The sequence below is a fragment of the Cannabis sativa genome, chromosome 3 (genome assembly GCF_029168945.1).
Source record: "Cannabis sativa cultivar Pink pepper isolate KNU-18-1 chromosome 3, ASM2916894v1, whole genome shotgun sequence".
Lineage (NCBI taxonomy): Eukaryota > Viridiplantae > Streptophyta > Magnoliopsida > Rosales > Cannabaceae > Cannabis > Cannabis sativa.
In genome coordinates this window covers 16,130,782-16,150,326 of record NC_083603.1, presented here as the reverse complement: position 1 = coordinate 16,150,326, position 19,545 = coordinate 16,130,782, and the positions used below count along the sequence as shown (strand labels likewise).

At 30.5% G+C, this 19,545-nt stretch overlaps 2 protein-coding genes across 3 annotated transcripts; both read left to right on the top strand.

Moving 5' to 3' along the window:
• Positions 1 to 14,778: 14,778 nt before the first annotated feature.
• Positions 14,779 to 16,980, top strand: LOC115711658 (UDP-glycosyltransferase 73C3). 2 transcript variants are annotated; one of them, XM_030640031.2, is made up of 2 exons: positions 14,779 to 15,102; positions 15,315 to 16,980. In XM_030640031.2, exon 2 carries the CDS (start codon positions 15,346 to 15,348, stop codon positions 16,840 to 16,842), a length of 1,497 nt encoding a protein of 498 aa, XP_030495891.2. In that variant the 5' UTR covers positions 14,779 to 15,102; positions 15,315 to 15,345; the 3' UTR covers positions 16,843 to 16,980. The 2 variants fall into 2 exon arrangements, with proteins under 2 accessions (XP_030495891.2, XP_030495890.2); XM_030640030.2 differs by having other exon boundaries at positions 14,781 to 15,098.
• A 76-nt stretch (positions 16,981 to 17,056) lies between these two features.
• LOC115711657 (UDP-glycosyltransferase 73C1-like) lies at positions 17,057 to 18,900 on the top strand. Its single transcript, XM_030640029.2, has one exon. It carries the CDS (start codon positions 17,313 to 17,315, stop codon positions 18,783 to 18,785), a length of 1,473 nt encoding a protein of 490 aa, XP_030495889.2. The 5' UTR covers positions 17,057 to 17,312; the 3' UTR covers positions 18,786 to 18,900.
• Positions 18,901 to 19,545: the final 645 nt, after the last annotated feature.

Genomic DNA, 19,545 nt, shown 5'->3' with positions numbered 1-19,545 from the left:
AATTAGACATAGTCTAACTTTAGAATTATAATTGATCAATCACGAATCAATTAATGAGTCTTACAAGCAGAATATTCTCAACTAGAATGGGGACCATGGATCTATATGCTGAGCTTCCAATAAGTGAACCAAATTTACCAAGTAAATTCCTACTTATTAATTCTTCGTTGAATCCACTCTTAGAACTTAGAATTGCACTCTCAGACTTATATAGAGCATATTGTATGTTCCACGATATCAATATACTATCTCATTTAACCATTGTTATAATCTTATTGCGATTTAAAGATCCTTTATATAGATGATTTACATCGAGATGGGATTTCTTTACCGTTCTCACCCCTCAATGTATTTTGCCCCTTAAAACACTTAGCTACCTGTAAATGGTGTTTAGTGATCTAATAATTAGTCAGTTAAACAAGAGCTCATCCATTTACTTCTATTTGCTAAGCTCGAAGGGAATCATCACTTGACTTCTATACACCAGTAGAAGTTATAGATTCCATATTTATGTTCAGCACTCCCACTCAATCATACTATCATGTTCTCAAAATATACGTATCACCCTGACCCAAAAGTAGGCTTAACTAATAAATCTAAGAACATGAATAGCACTCCTGAGTTGAGCCTAAGCATATCAGGATTTAGATTATTTTAATCTTAAGATCAACTACTGATATTGACTTGGAAAGATATGTATAACGGTAAGTTTGTAATATCTTAACTTAGTTGCAATATTGGTCCAGTCCAATGTATACTCCATACATTCGAAACTAGTATACTTTACTAATGTCCTGGAAAGAACATAACACTTACTCCAAGTGTAAGTATACATCATCGGTGATTATCACATTAGTATAAATCCAATAACACTGATGAAACAGGGACCAAAACTTTTGATTCATATGATCACAATCACATTCCGCTGTGTTGACGATACTGTAATTGTGAATAAACATATGATCTGGATTTAACTGATTTTGTGTGTATGAATGTAATAAACATATTAAACATATTAAACCATTAGCATGTAGAATTCATGCAAACATCAATCACTTCAAATTTCTTATATTGATAACTAATCAGATTGTAAAGAGTTTTATTTAGGGCATAAAACCCAACAAACTCCCACTTGCACTAATATAAAACAAACTGTGCAAATAGGTCAATTTGATGTCTTGATCTTCAGATCAAGTGTAGTATATTTGAATCCACCCAAACTTCTGGAAACTAGTTCATAAATACACTTATGAAACATCCTTTACTATATGCTTTACTTATCAAGGGATACTGAAATCTTTACTGTTTTAAAAGTACATCTGAATTAACAGAAGGCATATCTCTCATATTTTAAAATATGTAATTGAGATAATACAGTGTAGACTTTTCTTCAGTGATATAACTTTCTGGTATTTTCGAATAGACCAAGTTACAATTCTTCTCTGGTAGAGCTTGAATTATTATTCAATAATTCCTCCACCCCCAAAGTAAGCACCATCTTATAGAAATCGAAATTAGATGGTGAGATACAAAGACAACTGATACACAGTTCCTTAATATCTGACATATAGATCACTTTCATAAATCCTTCTTGAATATCTTCTAATGTTCCCTATTTGATTACATCTCAGATAGCTCCCACTCAATAGCAGATGTCTGGTTAAATAATACTTTTAACCTCTGATTGTTTAGAGAGTTACCTAGTTGTGACTTTTGTATTAGTCTGAAACTTTAAGTCAAGACTAAGTCATCAACATAGCAGACTAATATTTGAAGTGAAAAATACATGCCAGAGATAAAGTAATCAAAATTAAGATACCATCAAATTTTATGAGGATTAAGAATTCTAAGTTCAAGTCATTCGAATGGACTGGACTAGAGTTCTTTATCTTATTCTCATAATTCTGATAAGCTATACCTATCCATGTGAATGGTTAGATTTGCTTTTCAGTAGTGTTCTTAAGTACCTATCACAATTATCAACCTAATGAAGATGGGTATAGAACTTTAAAATTCTCCCACTCAATTAAGGTAGTGTGAAACTTTAACAAAGAACTTTCAAAGGTATCAAACTTTTACTTACAACAGTAAAATCGAAATGGAACATACAATCAAGATCAAGAATTTATATTGACAATAGCTGACTCATTATATTACTTCTATGTTTAAATAAGATATGTGTTTCATAGGGAATTGTGGAATGGACTCCACCCCTAAGAATATACATATAGGGTACTTGTGGATAACCTCCACCCCTAAGTATATAGAGATTATGATCCACCCCTAAAGGTTGTAAAGATCATAATTCTCTAAGTGTGATAGAGTTTATGTGGAGTTGAATACTATCCAGAGTTCATTAGATATAAAAGATCGTTGAACTGCATAGTTTTCTTAACTTTTCTCCACCCCTATCTGATCATAAGATCCTTTTATTAAACAAATTCTTAATAATTGTATTAGAATTAACAATTATTGATAAACATAGAAATAATTTCTAGTGTTTATTTAATATAACTCAATGAAGAGTTGTAAATATTATAGAATTTGCATCAATAATAAAAACACTTACACATACAAACATACAAATATAATGTCGTAATAATTGATGAAGATAAATTAAATGAAGCTCAATCTCATAAATTGCAATAGTGAATTTCGAAAATAAAACTTTATTAATATTAAAAAAAAAGGGTATTGCAACAATGTGAGAAAAACAGGGATAAATATCCCTAACTAAAATTTGAAATCCAAATTGTCTTTAAACTAAAACAATTAATTCAAAAATAAATTGAAGAGCTTCATCTTCATTTGGACGATTTCACCCTTGATCCAGCTTTCTGATCCAACTCAATTGAGTTCAAGTAGCTTGGCCTATAAGAAGAAGAAAACAAATAAACAAAGTTAGTCCAGAATCATAAATCCAATTGGATAATAATTCACTAAAACTCTTAAAGTTTATAAATGGAAATACCTTGTTTCTTTGCAAGAAGTTTAGGACACTGGGGTTTCCAATGACCTTTCTCATTGCAGTGGAAACACTTTCCTTTAAGTGTAGCATCACCAGAAGGAGCAGCCTTTTTCATGGCTTTTGTTCGCTTCTTGGTGTTCTTCCACTTCTTCTTCGATTTGGGTTTTGAAGCAGAGGCAACATTTGCTTCAGGTTTCATCGTCTCATTACCATTCCCAGGATTGTGAGGTTTACTCCCTTTCTTCTTGGGTCCTCCAATCAAATTTTCATAAGTTTGAAGGTCATTGACTAATTCATGAAAGTCAATTTCCTTCTTATTCATGACATAATTTGATGTATATGGTAGAAAAGCTGGAGTCATGCTATTCAAGATAAGACTAACTTGAGTAGCACTGTCCATTTCAGCACCATGATCCTGGGCTTCTTGGAAATAACTGGACATGAGGAGAACATGGTCACACACATTTTGATGAGGTTCCATCCGTGCATTAATGTACTTCTTAGTCGCGTCAAAGCGTGACTGAAGTGATGCCTTACCGAATAGCTCATTTAACTTCGTCATAACTTCAAAGAAATCTTCTCGCTTTAGAAAACCGAGTTTCGAGGGTGTCAACCATGCTAGAAAGCATAAAGTATAGAGCTTTGTCATTTGCCTTCGCCAACGCTCATACTTTTCTTTCACAAATTTTGGAAGCATTGTCCCCAGGCACTTCAGGTGACGGCTCAGTTAAAACAAACAAGGCACTTTCTCCTATGAGAGCAATATTAATGTTCTCATTCCATTTATTAAAGTTAGATCCATTCAGCTTATTTTCAGTCAACAGTGATAACATGAGATTCATTTTGACAAAACAAGATACTACAAAATAATAGAAATCAACAAAGAGAAATTAAATAATGGTTTAACACACAAAATCAATTCAGAAATTATAAGCACATAACAAGTAGGAATGATATGAGAAAATACTTAAAAATTCAATCCTAAATAATTTCCAAGGTTTTCAACAAACTGATATCAGTGTCCCGTTTAGGCGAGAGTCAAAGCTACCATCCATTGAATAGAGTTGTCAGCTCATCTAAAATGTTAACATTCTAGCAACCTTTTATTCGATCAAGATTGGAATCCAGCGTTGTCCCGTTTAGGCGAGAGTCAAGGCTATTTTATCTTATGAGCTTCTACCATTGTTTCGCAATTTGCAAGTCAAATATGGTCGCCACCATTAGGGTGATCTATACCATATAAAACACTTACAAACCACTTATCATGCGAGATTAAACGGTGCGAAATTGCTAATGAACGTTCCTCCATTAGGGAGGATTACTCACTAAAACAAACGCGGTGTAAAACCCACAATGGAGATCGAATATCTTAATAATAATAAAGCTCATTATTTAAAATATATTTTCTTTATTATTCTAATAAATAAATCTCATTAAATTCTAAATTAAGAATTAAAATTCAAAAATAAGAATTTAATATAATATTTATAAAATTATACTTAGATGGTGATTGAAATAAAATTAATTATTTCCATCTTAGTAATAATCTTAAATATAAATATTAAGGAAATTAATTTAAGTTGAATTAAATAAAATAATTAGCAACTTAAAAATTTCCTTTGAGAATATATTTATTGGGTTCGAAAATTTAAAGTATATAAAAATACAATTTTCGAAAATAATAAAAATAGAAAAGAAATACTTCAAGCAAAAATATCACCTATCAAGATATTCTTTTGACTAGTTAATTCAATTTCTAATAATATATATATATATATTTTAAATTCATTTATTTTAAATTAATCAATTAAATGAAAAAATCATTTATTGAAGTTGGTCCAAAAATTAATTAAAATAAATAATTAATTTACAACTCAATCTATTTTTCAAAATAAAAAATTTGAAAATATTGCATAATTAAAATGCAATTTTCGAAATTGATTAAGAAAATAAAGAAAAATATATATATATTGAAAATTATTTAAGTTGAAAAATTAAATTTCAACCTAAAAATAATTTTCTATTTAATTAAGTGTCATGAAAAATCAATAAATATTTAAGTATCATGGTGAAAATCAACTTAGATATTTAGATTTTTCAAGTTAATTAAATGTATTAAATTCAAGAAATAAATAATTAAGTGTAGAGAAGGCTCAATTATTAATTTATATTTAATACTAGGAAAAATATACTTAATAAAATTGTACCAAAATTAATTATTTAAATAATTAATTTCACAAAGTATAATTTTCCTATTTAAATATTAGAAATAATAAGTAGTCTAGAAATTACTATCTAGAAAATATCTTATTTGACTAAGTATCTTTTCAAAAAATTTGAAAAATATCTAATTTAAGTTAGATAGAAAAAATCTAAAACTTAAATAATTTCAAATTTAGATTTAATTAAATATCAAAAATTAAGTTGTAACCACTTAATTTGAAGATATCTTTTTAAAGTTAATATTTGAAAAGATATTAACCAAAAAATATCTAAAATATTCCATTTTAAGTTAATATTTGAAAAGATATTAACTTAAAAAATATCTTAAGAATCTTTAATAACTAATGCCTAGGATTCCTCAACTTGATTTAAAATTTAAATCAAATATTCAAATTTAAGTTAGATAAGAAAAATCAGTTGATACAACTAATTTATAACTTAAATATGAATATTTAATTAAATAAGTTTCAGAAAGAATCTTAGTTAGTTAAAATTCTATATTTAATTAAATACAAGAAAAATACAAATAGTTTGTCTAGAAATAATATCTAAAACTAAAAGTGTTTTTCTTAAAATTAACTTTAAAATATTAAAATGAAAATAAATTTCATATATTTTAAAAGTTAATTATGTTGCTAATTCAATTTTATTAGGTCAAACTAATATAATTAACCTAGTACATGCTTATTTAAATCGTGCAAATGGGCCTTCACAATTGGGGTAGTTCATGTGAGGGGGTGCCGGGTTCGCATGTCGTACCCACTTCTATGGCTCCCAACTCTCACACAAGGCCCAAAAGAGAGGAATTTAACCTTAAAATAAATAACTGTTATTAATTGAATAGGTCCAATAACTAGATGGACCTAAATAAAATCTATCATGGTGTGACATTTTATTTAGCAACAACCTATATGTATCTATATTAAAACAAAATAAACATATAGGCTCACACAGGCACACTTTGGATGGATCCTATCATGTTGCTCGGTCATACACAGATGAAAGAAGATTGTAAAATATACCTGTTACAAATTATTAACTTGACCAAGGGAGCCATCAGATCATTAGATCTGGCAAAAGTAACCATGGCTATTTGCAATCAAGTAATAATAGGTTTTAAAAACTTACATACAAGCTAAAACCACATGCTCCTGCAACAAGGTTAGCTGGATAGTTGGAAGTAGGATTTATTTAATTTTAAATAAATAATTTCGAAAAATAAATAATTAAATAAAAAATATTTTAATTTTCGAAAAAATAAAATTTTTTTAAAAAATATTTTAATTTCGGAAATAAAATAATTTAAATTTCGAAATTTAAAATTAAACCTACTTTTTGAAAAATTAGGTTTCAACCAACCTAAATATCATTTCAAAAAATTTGCTAACTACTTTTAAAAATTAAATGTTATTTTAAAATAAAAATTAAATAAAAATTAGAAAACATAAATGAAATATCTTTTCATATTTTAAATTTAATTTAAATAAATAAAATAACAAAATTTAAAAGTTAGCAAAATATCTTACATCTATTTAAAATTACATGATTATAAATATCTTATTTTAAATTTAAATAAGGTCAAAATATCTAAAAAGATTTAATTTTAAAAAAATATCTTAAAAGATAAGATATAATTAAAAATATCTTAAAAGATAAGATATCTTAAAAATATCTTAAAAGATTTTATAAATATCTTATAAAATCTGACCGTAAATTTTTTTTAAAAAATAAGATATAATCAAATTTAAAAATAAGATAGATTTTTAAGCAAGAAGATAGATACTATTTCTATTCAAATTCAAATTATACTAATATCTTGAATTAAATTTAAAAAAATATTAAATTAATTCAAAATTATAATTAGAATTGAATTAGGAATAGTAATAGTATATATACAAAACTATACAAAAAATCGGAAGTTAATTCCATGAAAAAGTATGAAAAATCGAAGAAAAACGAAAAAAATTGTGAACTGTACGGACAGATTTGCGATCGCAGGAAAATATCAGCACAGTCCCGATTTTTTCAAATCTTCAAAAATTCATAACTAATTCAAATAAAATCCAAATTGAGTTCTGTAAAAGGCTAACTTGCTTAATTTTTTCCATACTATCCAATAAAAATAATTCCAGAAACAAAATCGCAATTATTGTTCACAAAAAATTTACAAACATCAATCAATCATCAAATAACACTCAATACAACATGATACCATCCAAAGAACATACAAACAATCGTTTTAAAGTCCAAATTTCATGTAAGTAAATCAATTACCATGGCTCTGATACCAGTTGTTGGAATATTATTTTACCAGGATCTTAGATCTACTCACAAGTATGTTGTTTAAACACCCTAAATATGAACTTTCTAAAACGATAAATTAAACACATATAAAGTTAAGAAAACCTTACATTGATGCAGCGGAATTAATGTCTCCTTCCACTCAGATCTCTAACCCTTGAATCCTTTATGTAGCAGAGTATAATCAAGATCTGAGCCCGAATGTCCTTCTTCTTCAAGTTTGATCCTTCACAGTCTTCCAATCTATGATTGAGTTACTGCTTGCTGTGTGTGGGCACTTACTCTTTCACTAGGGTCACGAAAAAGATGAAGGAGAAAAGAGAGAGAGAGGTTTCGACCAAGGTATAGAAAGTGGGGAAGGCTCAGTTTTTCTGAAGAGAGAAATTTCTGTCAGAAAGGCTTGTGAAAACTTGTGTAATTTGACTGAGCCATCACTTTCTATTTATAGGCAACTACTAGGTTTAGGTTAGGATTTATTTGGCATTAAAATAATGAAAATATTAATTTGAAAAACTCATCTAAGTGGCCGGCCATATGGTGTTTAATGGGCCTCACTTGATTTTGCAGTTTTGTCAAATTTTATCTCTATTTTCTCAAAAACGCCAATTTTCCAATTCTAACCTTTTAAATGCCAAAACTAATTATTTAATAGCTAAAATAGATTATTAAATAATATTGTCATTTAATTTAATTATTAATTAGACATATAAAGTCCATTAATAAATAAATAAACCTAGAATCTCTTTTCTTTACAATTTCACCCCTGCTTAGTGAAAATTCATAAAATTAGACATAGTCTAACTTTAGAATTATAATTGATCAATCACGAATCAATTAATGAGTCTTACAAGCAGAATATTCTCAACTAGAATGGGGACCATGGATCTATATGCTGAGCTTCCAATAAGTGAACCAAATTTACCAAGTAAATTCCTACTTATTAATTCTTCGTTGAATCCACTCTTAGAACTTAGAATTGCACTCTCAGACTTATATAGAGCATATTGTATGTTCCACGATATCAATATACTATCTCATTTAACCATTGTTATAATCTTATTGCGATTTAAAGATCCTTTATATAGATGATTTACATCGAGATGGGATTTCTTTACCGTTCTCACCCCTCAATGTATTTTGCCCCTTAAAACACTTAGCTACCTGTAAATGGTGTTTAGTGATCTAATAATTAGTCAGTTAAACAAGAGCTCATCCATTTACTTCTATTTGCTAAGCTCGAAGGGAATCATCACTTGACTTCTATACACCAGTAGAAGCTATAGATTCCATATTTATGTTCAGCACTCCCACTCAATCATACTATCATGTTCTCAAAATATACGTATCACCCTGACCCAAAAGTAGGCTTAACTAATAAATCTAAGAACATGAATAGCACTCCTGAGTTGAGCCTAAGCATATCAGGATTTAGATTCTTTTAATCTTAAGATCAACTACTGATATTGACTTGGAAAGATATGTATAACGGTAAGTTTGTAATATCTTAACTTAGTTGCAATATCTGGCCCATCCAATGTATACTCCATACATTCGAAACTAGTATACTTTACTAATGTCCTGGAAAGAACATAACACTTACTCCAAGTGTAAGTATACATCATCGCTGATTATCACATTAGTGTAAATCCAATAACACTGATGAAACAGGGACCAAAACTTTTGATTCATATGATCACAATCACATTCCACTGTGTTGACGATACTGTAATTGTGAATAAACATATGATCTGGATTTAACTGATTTTGTGTGTATGAATGTAATAAACATATTAAACATATTAAACCATTAGCATGTAGAATTCATGCAAACATCAATCACTTCAAATTTCTTATATTGATAACTAATCAGATTGTAAAGAGTTTTATTTAGGGCATAAAACCCAACAAAATTTGCATATATGTATTTGTACATAATGAATTGTTGTACAAAGTTTGCATAGACATGAGATTGATTGAAGTAAGGCTTAAATATTGAGAAAATATAATCATGATTTGATTATAGCCTGGAATATATTTTATGAGTATTTATAAGCGTCACATAAATGTTGCAACAAAAGGTTATTTATTTGGAGCTCCTAATATAGTGAGAATTTGAAATAAGCCTTATCTAAAAATTCTAGAATAATTTAATACATGTCTTAAGTGATATAAATTCTAAGTCGCGCGCACTATATGACAAAGATCTTTGTATGAAATAAAGACATGTAAGTAAATTATTGTTTGAAAAATACGTATGGTTGTCTATGCAGTATAAATACGTAAATTATACGTTTTGATAGACTCTTGAAGAGTTTTTGATTAATTGAAGAACAAACTTTTATTTCTTTTGTATATCGAGAAATATTAAATGTATAAAGTTTGTTTATTAGTATTGAAGTCCTGAAGTACTTCATATGTATAGAATTATAGATATATGATCATTTGATATGAAAATTAAGATCATACAACAAGATGGAACAAATATATGGTATTGGAGTACCATCATTGTCACAAATGAAATTTATATTATCATTAATGTGTTATGTTCATATCTACTTGAAATGTTAAATTTTAGTATGAACAAGATTGTATATACACATGAATGATACAATTAGTTGGATAAATATTAATGTTCCACGAACCCGTCATCTATAATTTGGAAGTCCATACATACTCTGGAAGAGTTATAGAAAATATATGATCAAAGATTGTATATCGTAATATTTTAAAAGTGATAAAAATTGTCTTATGAGATCTATTATCATCGAAAGAATTATGGATCATATGTGCATGAGGGGGAGACATATTTATGTTGCACTCTTTTTCCCTTAGTTCAGGTTTTGTCCCACTGGGTTTTCCTGTCAAGGTTTTTAACGAGGCAACTTGCAAATAATTATGAATATGAAATATATATTGTACTCTTTCTTTCCTTAGCTCAGATTTTGTCCCACTGGGTTTTTCTGACAAAGTTTTTAAGGCAACTTTAAATCATGTTAACATACTTGTATTTTATGAAGCAAGTAGAGAATGTGTGTGAGTGAGATCATTGACATAGCATATTCGGGAAACATATGGATTGCACTCAATAAAGAAGTATCAACCCAAGCAATTCTCTATGGATAATACTGCTTGCATCGCTCAACTAAAAGGATGGTACATTGAAGGAGATAGAGTTAGAACACATTTAACGAAATTCTTCTTTATACGCTTCAAGAAAATACATATTGGTGTTCAACATATTTAATCAAGTGTCAATCTTGTAAACTTATTCACAAAGTTATTACCAACATCAATATTTGAGAAGACGACAGATAAGATCGAAATTCGTTGATTAGAAGATCCCCACAAATGCCTAAATGAGGGAGAGTTAGTTTACACTATATTTTTTTTTTCTTTTGATCAAGTTTTCAACAAGATTTTTAATAAGACAATTATCATGGACATCCAAGGGGGAGTGTTATAAATATTAATAATTATGTGGATGTCCAAATCTTTTATTTATTACCATTAATTGTAATCAACATTCCTCTTTTCTTAGTTTCATTTTTTCTTAGTTTCTTAATATTTCACTCTTGTATTTGTATAAATAGGGGTTCACCCCATTGGAATAAACAACTCATAAATTCTCATTCACTTTCTCTTTCTCTCTTCATCTTCTTCTTCTTTCCTCTCATCTACTTTATATTATTTTATATTATTTTATAACACATTCTACTTATTTTTCTTTTTCTAATGAGTTCTTATGATGTTTTTTTTTTTAATTCTATTTGAGACATCATTTTTCTTTTCAAAAATATATATGTAATCGGTACCCGATGGGAATTCTTCCTCTGCCGGATAATCCCCGCCTCGTCCCCGCTTTAATTTAAACAGGTATTGAAGAGGATATGGGGGTGAAGTTATGAAGTGGGTATGGGAGTGAGGGAGCGATCTCCGCCCCCGTCCCACCCCGTTTACATCCCTAGTGAAACTCTCTAACAACTTAACCTTTAATTACTATAGTATGTGGAAGAGCTTAAACTCTGTTTAGAATAACAACTTAAGGGTTTGTTTGGTATGCCGTATTACACGGTATTGTATTGTATAGTATTATATTGAATTGTATTTTATGCAATATTTTTATGTAAAATTATATGTGGTATTAATTTTTATGGACACCTAAATATATAATATTTTAGTATAAAACTTAAGATAGTGCTATATAAAAATATGATATATAATTCTATTCAATATAATACAATACAATACAATACAATACGACTTAATACAACATTCCAAATGAACCCTAACACAAGTTATGAATAAGAATTGCCCCTCCTACTTAAGCCCAACCCAAAGCAAATTGCAATTTTTTATATTATTTTTTCTTAGATAGCAGTTTTTAGTACTCAATTTACCAGAAAAAAAATCCCATTTAAAGTAGCAAGTTGTACTACCAAACACCAAGTTGTACTATTGTTTGCTCTTTAAAGATCATGTTGAATTTTAGAAGCAGCAGCATGCTTATCAACTTTGTAGGATTAAGAATGAATTGGAACAAGAATTGAGTGGTATAATAATAATAATAATAATAATACTTATAGGACCAGCTTCACTATAGAACAAAGATGAGTTGGACTTGGACAAGTTGTCTATACTTTATAGACATTTTTGTTCTCATTAAATACTGATGCGACTATTCCATGCTGAGTGTCAGGCTACTCTAGTTAAGTTCAACTTCACTGTATAGAAGTGTATATACTTAAACTTAATACGTGTTTATTATGAATACTTTGCTCATAACAATTCTAATTTATTCGTATCTTTTCTAATGATGGAGGAATCCAATGAAGAGGAAGGGAAGCCATTTATGTTTTGTTTTGTTTTTTGTTTCATTTTCTTGTTGTACTTATGGTCCCCATATGGACACCATTGAAATGTATGCAAATGGCTCCTTTGTCGGTTTGCTAGATTCCAGGGATGCAGAGCAGTTTTTGTGTTCTTGTACTGAAAAACAGGGGTTATCTGACGAGGCCCTAATAAATATATTGTCTTTTTTTGGTAATAAGGAGAAATAAAATCAAACAGTGAAAGTAACCTAGTCTTGTTCTTCCTACATTTTCTTACTGCTTAAGTTTCCTAGTACTGAAATTGTTGGTTGGATATGAATAATAATAATAATATTATACACCTAGCATATATGTGTTATGTTATATGACAGAAAATACATAGAAAATCCAACACAGGAAACCAAATAGGAATCGACTTAAAATGTTAAATTTATGAATTTATTTGTCTTTTTCTTTGAATACAATGGGTGTGACAAAATTGATGTCTCATGTTTAGTAATAAAATAGTAAAAACAAGTTAGAAATGTTAATTTTATTCATTTTTTTTTTTGTCTTTTTCTTTGAATACAATTGCTGATGCTGTGACAAAATTAATGCCTGAAGCTTATAATAAAATAACAAAAGAAAAATAGCAATGGAAAAAAATCAAAGCATCTATAAAAAAAAAAAATAAAAGCATCACAAATTAGTTAGAAAATATATATAACTGAAAAATTGAGGGGGACTACAACCATTGCCAATACATTGGTTCCGTACGTGATCGAAATTGATTTATTGCAAGTTGGATTAAGTCTTTTGTAAAATACACTAAAAATCTTGACCATGACCTCATGTGACTATACACCCACATAAATTAAACTAGTGAATTGTGATGATAAATATCAAAACTTTTAATAAGACCCCATCTACTAGCTCTAAAGAATTAGAGAACAATTAAGTGACTCTTGAATTGACCGAGAGAACAAAATAACTTCCATTAAAAAATAAAAGCTAATTTGGGAGTTGAGGAAAGGGGAGATGCATATTTCTGTGCCACCACTAGTTACTTATTCATTGTGTTTAACCATATATTGGCTACTCTATGTTGTGATTAGATCCAAAGTTCAATGATTAATCTGAATCTTTCCATTATCCAACTTCAAAATTAAAGATTTGATTACTTGCTTACAAAGTACCAGAAGTAGTAATTTTCTTTTTCTTAATGGTTAATGTTCTAGTCAAGTGGTTGAAGAAGTGAAAGTTATTTACTTTTAAGAAATAATTCCCACTACTATGGAGTCAAAACATCAATTGAGAGCTAATGGTAGATTTTCAAGGCTGTGATTTGGCCCATAGTAATACAATTGATGATTTTCATGCAATACTAATTACTAACGCAATAAAGATGCAGTTATTAAAAAAAAAAAAGACCCAATAAAGATGCCGTACATTTTTTCAATAATAAAAAGAAAGAAGCCGTACATTTTGGATCACAGCCGTCAAAAAATGTGTAGATATATAATTAAAAATACATATTATGTACAATAGTGAATAAATATCAATTATTGTAAAGGTTACAATAAAAAAATAATTATATCAGATGGAGAGTTAGCTTTAGCAGGTTTTGTAAAATAGAAGATAATATTTTAAATTTTCGAAAACAAAAAATAAGTCAAATATTTAGCTAAAAGCAGTGAATAAGAATAATATTTTTTTTTTTATATTTATAATATTTAGAAAGTGGTGGTAGAATAATTTAGTAATTTCACGTTACATTAATTATATCAATAATTAAAAAGGTTACAATAATTTATTCAAAAAAAAAAGGTTACAATAAAAAAAAATATTTATATCAGATGGAGAGTGAGCTTTAGCAGTTTTTGTAAAATAGAAGATATTATTTTAAAATTTTCGAAAACAGAAAGTAAGTTAATATTTAGCTAATATTAGTGAATAAGAATAATATATATGGGATATGATTTTGTCCGTTATTGTACTTTCACGGATTACAATCCGTGATGTACGACAGCCGTCAGATGAGAGAGTTATTTGATCTGACGGCTGAAATTGATCTAGGGATAGTTAGGGTTAAAAAGTAGAAACGTACCCTAACACTCATTTAATGTACCCTGAGACCCATCTAATGTATCACGGAATACATTCCGTGAAAGTACATCACGAGACAAAATCATATCCCTATATATATATTTTTTATATATTTATAATATTTAGAAAGTGGTGATAGAATAACTTAGTGATTTTATATCTCTCACATTATATTAATTATATCAATAATTATAAAGGTTACAATAAAAAAAAATAATTATATCAAATGGAGAGTTAGCTTTAGCAGTTAAAATAGAAGATAATATTTTAAAATTTTCGAAAACAGAAAGTAAGTCAAATATTTAGCTAAAAGCGGTGAATAAGAATAACATTTATAATATTTAGAAGGTGGTCATAGAATAAGTTAGTGATTTCATACCTCTTACAAATAAGACAAATTCGAAAAAAAAATTATATAAATAAAAAACTCCTAGTCCAATATTAAAAAAAGAAATACCATTTTTCCTATATTTATACATGTTTCTCTACTCTCAATAAACTGGAAAACTCCTCAGCACATTCGTCTTTTCCATTTTTAATATATTAAGAAGCCATTGAAGCTCAAAGCTTGTCTTGACCATTATACTAATTCTTTGTTTTAGCCCTTTTCGTTGTTTATCTAATACTCCACACTGTATTGGGTTTACGTTTTTCTAACTCTGAAGCTCAACAACTCATCTTGATCATCACAGGCAGGTTTTTTTTTTTTTTTGTTCTTCATTTTAATTTGCCATTCCTGCTTTCATGAAAAAATATTAACACTATACTACTAAGTTGCGTTGTTATTTTAGTTTTGGTTGCAACTCTGTTTTTTTCCCCTGAAACTGTTGTAATTACCAAGCTTCTGGCTCTTTGGTCTGCTTGTCCTTCTCATTTACTAATTAACTTTTTTTTAATTCTTTCATCAGAAAACTACTTCTGATTAAGGTACTACCATCCATGGATTCAGGACTCAATCAGCCTCATTTTGTTATGATACCCTTAATGTCTCCAGGCCACCTCATACCAATGATGGACATGGCTAGGCTATTAGCTCAACATGGAACGATGGTCACCATTGTCACCACACCACTCAATGCCATCAAATTCAAATCCATGATTGAAAGAGCAAGAAAGTCCAATCTTCAAATCCAGATTCTCACACTCCCATTCCCAACTTTGGAAGCTGGCTTACCAGAAGGGTGTGAAAACATGTCCCAGCTATCCACACGTAACTTGATCAAGAATTTTTATGAAGCCACTAACATGTTGCAGAAACCATTTGAGAACTTGCTTCGAAGCTTGGATCCTCCAGCGAGTTGCATAGTGTCAGGTAAGAATCTTGGATGGACAGTTGAAACATCTCGAATGTTTAAGATTCCAAGGATCTTTTTTGATGGAATGGGATGTTTTTCTTTCTCATGCACGAATAGATTAGAGACTAGTGGAGTACTTGAGAATATTTCTAATTCAGAGCCCTTTTTGATTCCTGGATTGCCTCATAGTGTGGAGTTGACTAAAGCCAAACTACCTGAGAATCTTCATCCGGGATCAGCAGACTTGACTGAGGCTCGAAACAAAATGAGAGCAGCTGAAGCTGTCTCAGATGGAATTGTTGTTAATACTTTTGAAGAGTTGGAAGGAGAATATTATGTCAACGAGTATAAGAGGGTGAAGGGAGGCAACATATGGTGCATTGGACCTGTTTCGGGTTATAACAAGTCTGAGTTAGACAAGGTTGAGAGAGGTGAAATGGCTTCCATTGATGTAAACAAGCTCTTGAAATGGCTGGACTCATGGGAACAAGGCTCAGTCATTTATGCTTGTCTTGGTAGCATTTGCGGACTCAAAGAAAGGCAGCTTAAAGAGCTTGGTTTAGGCTTAGAAGCATCAGAGAGCCCATTCATTTGGGTGGTAAGAGGAGGTGAGAAATCAGTTGGCTTGGAGAAATGGATTTCGGAGGATGGATTTGAGGAGAGGACAAAGGGAAGAGGCCTTGTAATTCATGGTTGGGCACCACAGTTGATGATACTGTCTCATCCTGCAATTGGAGGATTCTTGACACATTGTGGTTGGAATTCGACTCTTGAAGGTGTAGGAGCCGGCGTGCCATTGATAACATGCCCGTTGTTCGCAGAGCAATTCTTCAATGAAAAATTGGTTGTGGAGGTGTTGGGGAGTGGTGTGAGTGTAGGAGTTGAGGCTGCTGTTACATGGGGTTTGGAGGACAAGTCCGGTTTGGTAATGAAAAGAGAGAATGTGAAAAATGCTATAGACAAGTTAATGGATAAAGGAAAAGAAGCTGAGGAAAGAAGAAAGAAAGCAAGAGAGCTTGGTGAAATGGCCAAAAGAGCAATAGAAGAAGGTGGATCTTCTTACCTTAACATGGGAATATTAATCCAATATGTGAAAAAACAACAATTGCTTACGCTTGAAAATGACATCAAGTCTAGTTGATGTATGGAACATAGACTACAAACCCCTTATAATTTGTTTCTATATTTTTGTTAGTTCATGTTTTTCTGCATTCCTCGAATGTCGATGTATATAATCCTAGTAATCTCTTTGCCAAGGAAAGCCTATTAATATTTGAAATATGCTACTTAAGGTACTATTTGTTATTTCATTTTTTTAAGAAAAAATAATATTTTTAGTCCTAAAAATTAAAACGAAAAGAAAAATAAACTTCTTTCTTGTTTTGGATTGATGTTGAGATGAGGTAAGCACTGTCCACACAAATCTGTTATGGCTGTGAGCCTCTGAGTGAAGCGTTACGTCTCAAAGTAAATATCTTGGAGCTATATATATAAATATACAAACAAAGGACCAATTGAAAATATCTTTGAGCTATATACAAACAGAAGCACATACATCTGGTACTAAGATCTCCTTTACCTAATTTTTTTTCTTTTCCTATTGAAATTTCAATGGCTTCCCAAGATAAACAGCTTCACTTTCTCATGTTTCCTCTTATGGCACAAGGCCATATGATTCCAATGGTGGATATAGCCAGAATGTTAGCAGAACGCGGTGCCAAGATTACCATAGTCACCACACCAGACAACGCAGCTCGTTTTACAAGCGTTCTTGCTCGAGCAGTTGAAGCCGGGCTAAATATCCACTTAATACAACTGAAGTTTCCTTCAAAAGAAGCAGGATTACCTGAAGAATGTGAGAATTTTGACACCATGCCTTCTCTCGGTTGTTCCATAAAACTCTTCCACGCAGCCTCTTTGATGCAACAGCCAGTGGAGAAAAGGTTTGAAGAGCTTAAGCCTAGGCCAAATTGCATAATAGCTGATATGTGTTTTCCTTGGACAATAAACATAGCTCGAAAGTTCAACATTCCAAGGATATCTTTCCCTGGAACAAACTGCTTCTGCATGTTATGCCTTTACAACGTGCACAGTTCGAAGGTTCTTCTTAATACTATAAATTCTGAAACAGAGCGCTTTCTTCTCCCTGATTTGCCAGACCGAATTGAGGTTACAAAAGCACAGCTACCACTTTCATTAATTAGTTCAGAGCTGAAAGATTTTCATGAGCAAAGGATGAAAGCTGAAATAGAGTCTTATGGTGTAATCATTAACAGTTTTGAAGGGTTGGAGCATACATATATAAAAGAGTACAAGAAGGTGAGGAACGGCAAAGTTTGGTGTATCGGCCCGGTTTCCTTATGCAACAAAGATGAATTGGATAAGGCTCAAAGAGGTAAACAGTCTTCTGTTGATGAACATCAGTGTCTCAAATGGCTTGATTTGTGGAAACTAGCCTCTGTAGTATATGCTTGCCTAGGAAGCTTATGTAATTTATTAACTCCACAGTTGATAGAACTTGGACTAGGATTGGAAGCTTCAAACAAACCATTTATTTGGGTTATAAGAGGTGGAACTAGTACAACACAAGAACTAGAGAAATGGATAAAAGAAGATGGATTTGAAGAAAGGACAAAGGAAAGAGGGTTGGTGATCAGGGGTTGGGCTCCACAAGTTCTAATCCTATCACACCCTTCTGTTGGAGTGTTCTTAACTCATTGTGGGTGGAATTCATCTCTTGAAGGAATATCTGCAGGAGTTCCCCTGGTCACCTGGCCCTTATTTAGTGACCAATTTCTTAATGAGAAACTGGTTGTGCATGTTTTGAAGATAGCTGTAAGTTTGGGGTTGGAAGAGGCAATGAAGTGGGGAGAGGAAGAGAAAGATGGGGTGAAGGTGAAGAGGGAAACTATTAAGAGTGCTTTAGAGGAAGTTTTGAATGAAGAGGAAGAAAGCAAGAAGAGAAGGGAAAGAGCTAGAAAGCTTGGGGAGATGGCAAAGGGAGCTGTTGAAGAAGGTGGCTCTTCACATCTCAATTTGACATTGTTTTTAGAAGATATTGCACAACTAGAAGGTAGTAACTAGCTACAAGAGTATGAAAAGAACTAAAATGATATGTACTTTTATTGTTGGTTAGGAAAAGTTGTTTTTAACTGTCTTATTTATTTTTCTTCCAATAAAAAAACTGTCTTATTTATTTTTTTTTTGAAATTTTTTTAACTGTCATATTGATTTAAATCAAGCTATTGTGTGTATATATATATAGGCCATGGATTCAATCCTTCACCATTTTTTTTTTTTTTTCCAAGACAAGTCACTCACTTAATATAACTCATTTATTTAGTAAATTTAGACTTTCAGAAACTAACTTATATGTATGTGGAGCAATATATTCACACAGTGAGTAATAATTTATATCCAGAGTAAATAGTATATACTCACGTGCTAATATTTTATAGTTAAGTTAGACATCGTCTTATTATATACTATCACTACAGTAAAATTTATCAATAGCCGCAATATCTTTAGCAATGGACAAAATTCGCCCCTAATAGTGTGGTAGCATTAGCGGCCGAAACTAGAATTCACCGCTAATTCTACTTATTTATTTTTTTTTAACAAAAACTATTAGCGGTAGACTTCGCCGCTAATAGAATTAGCGGCGAGCCCCACTGCTAATAATTATATATATACCCAACACCGACTTTCGATACCTGTTTCAGTACTTTGTTTTTGCTCATAAGGTTTTTTAGACATAGTCAATTTTGTGAGTTCAATCTATGCCATTTAAAATGTCACGTTGTCGTGAGGTATAAAAACTTAATGACTGTGCTAAAGAATTAAA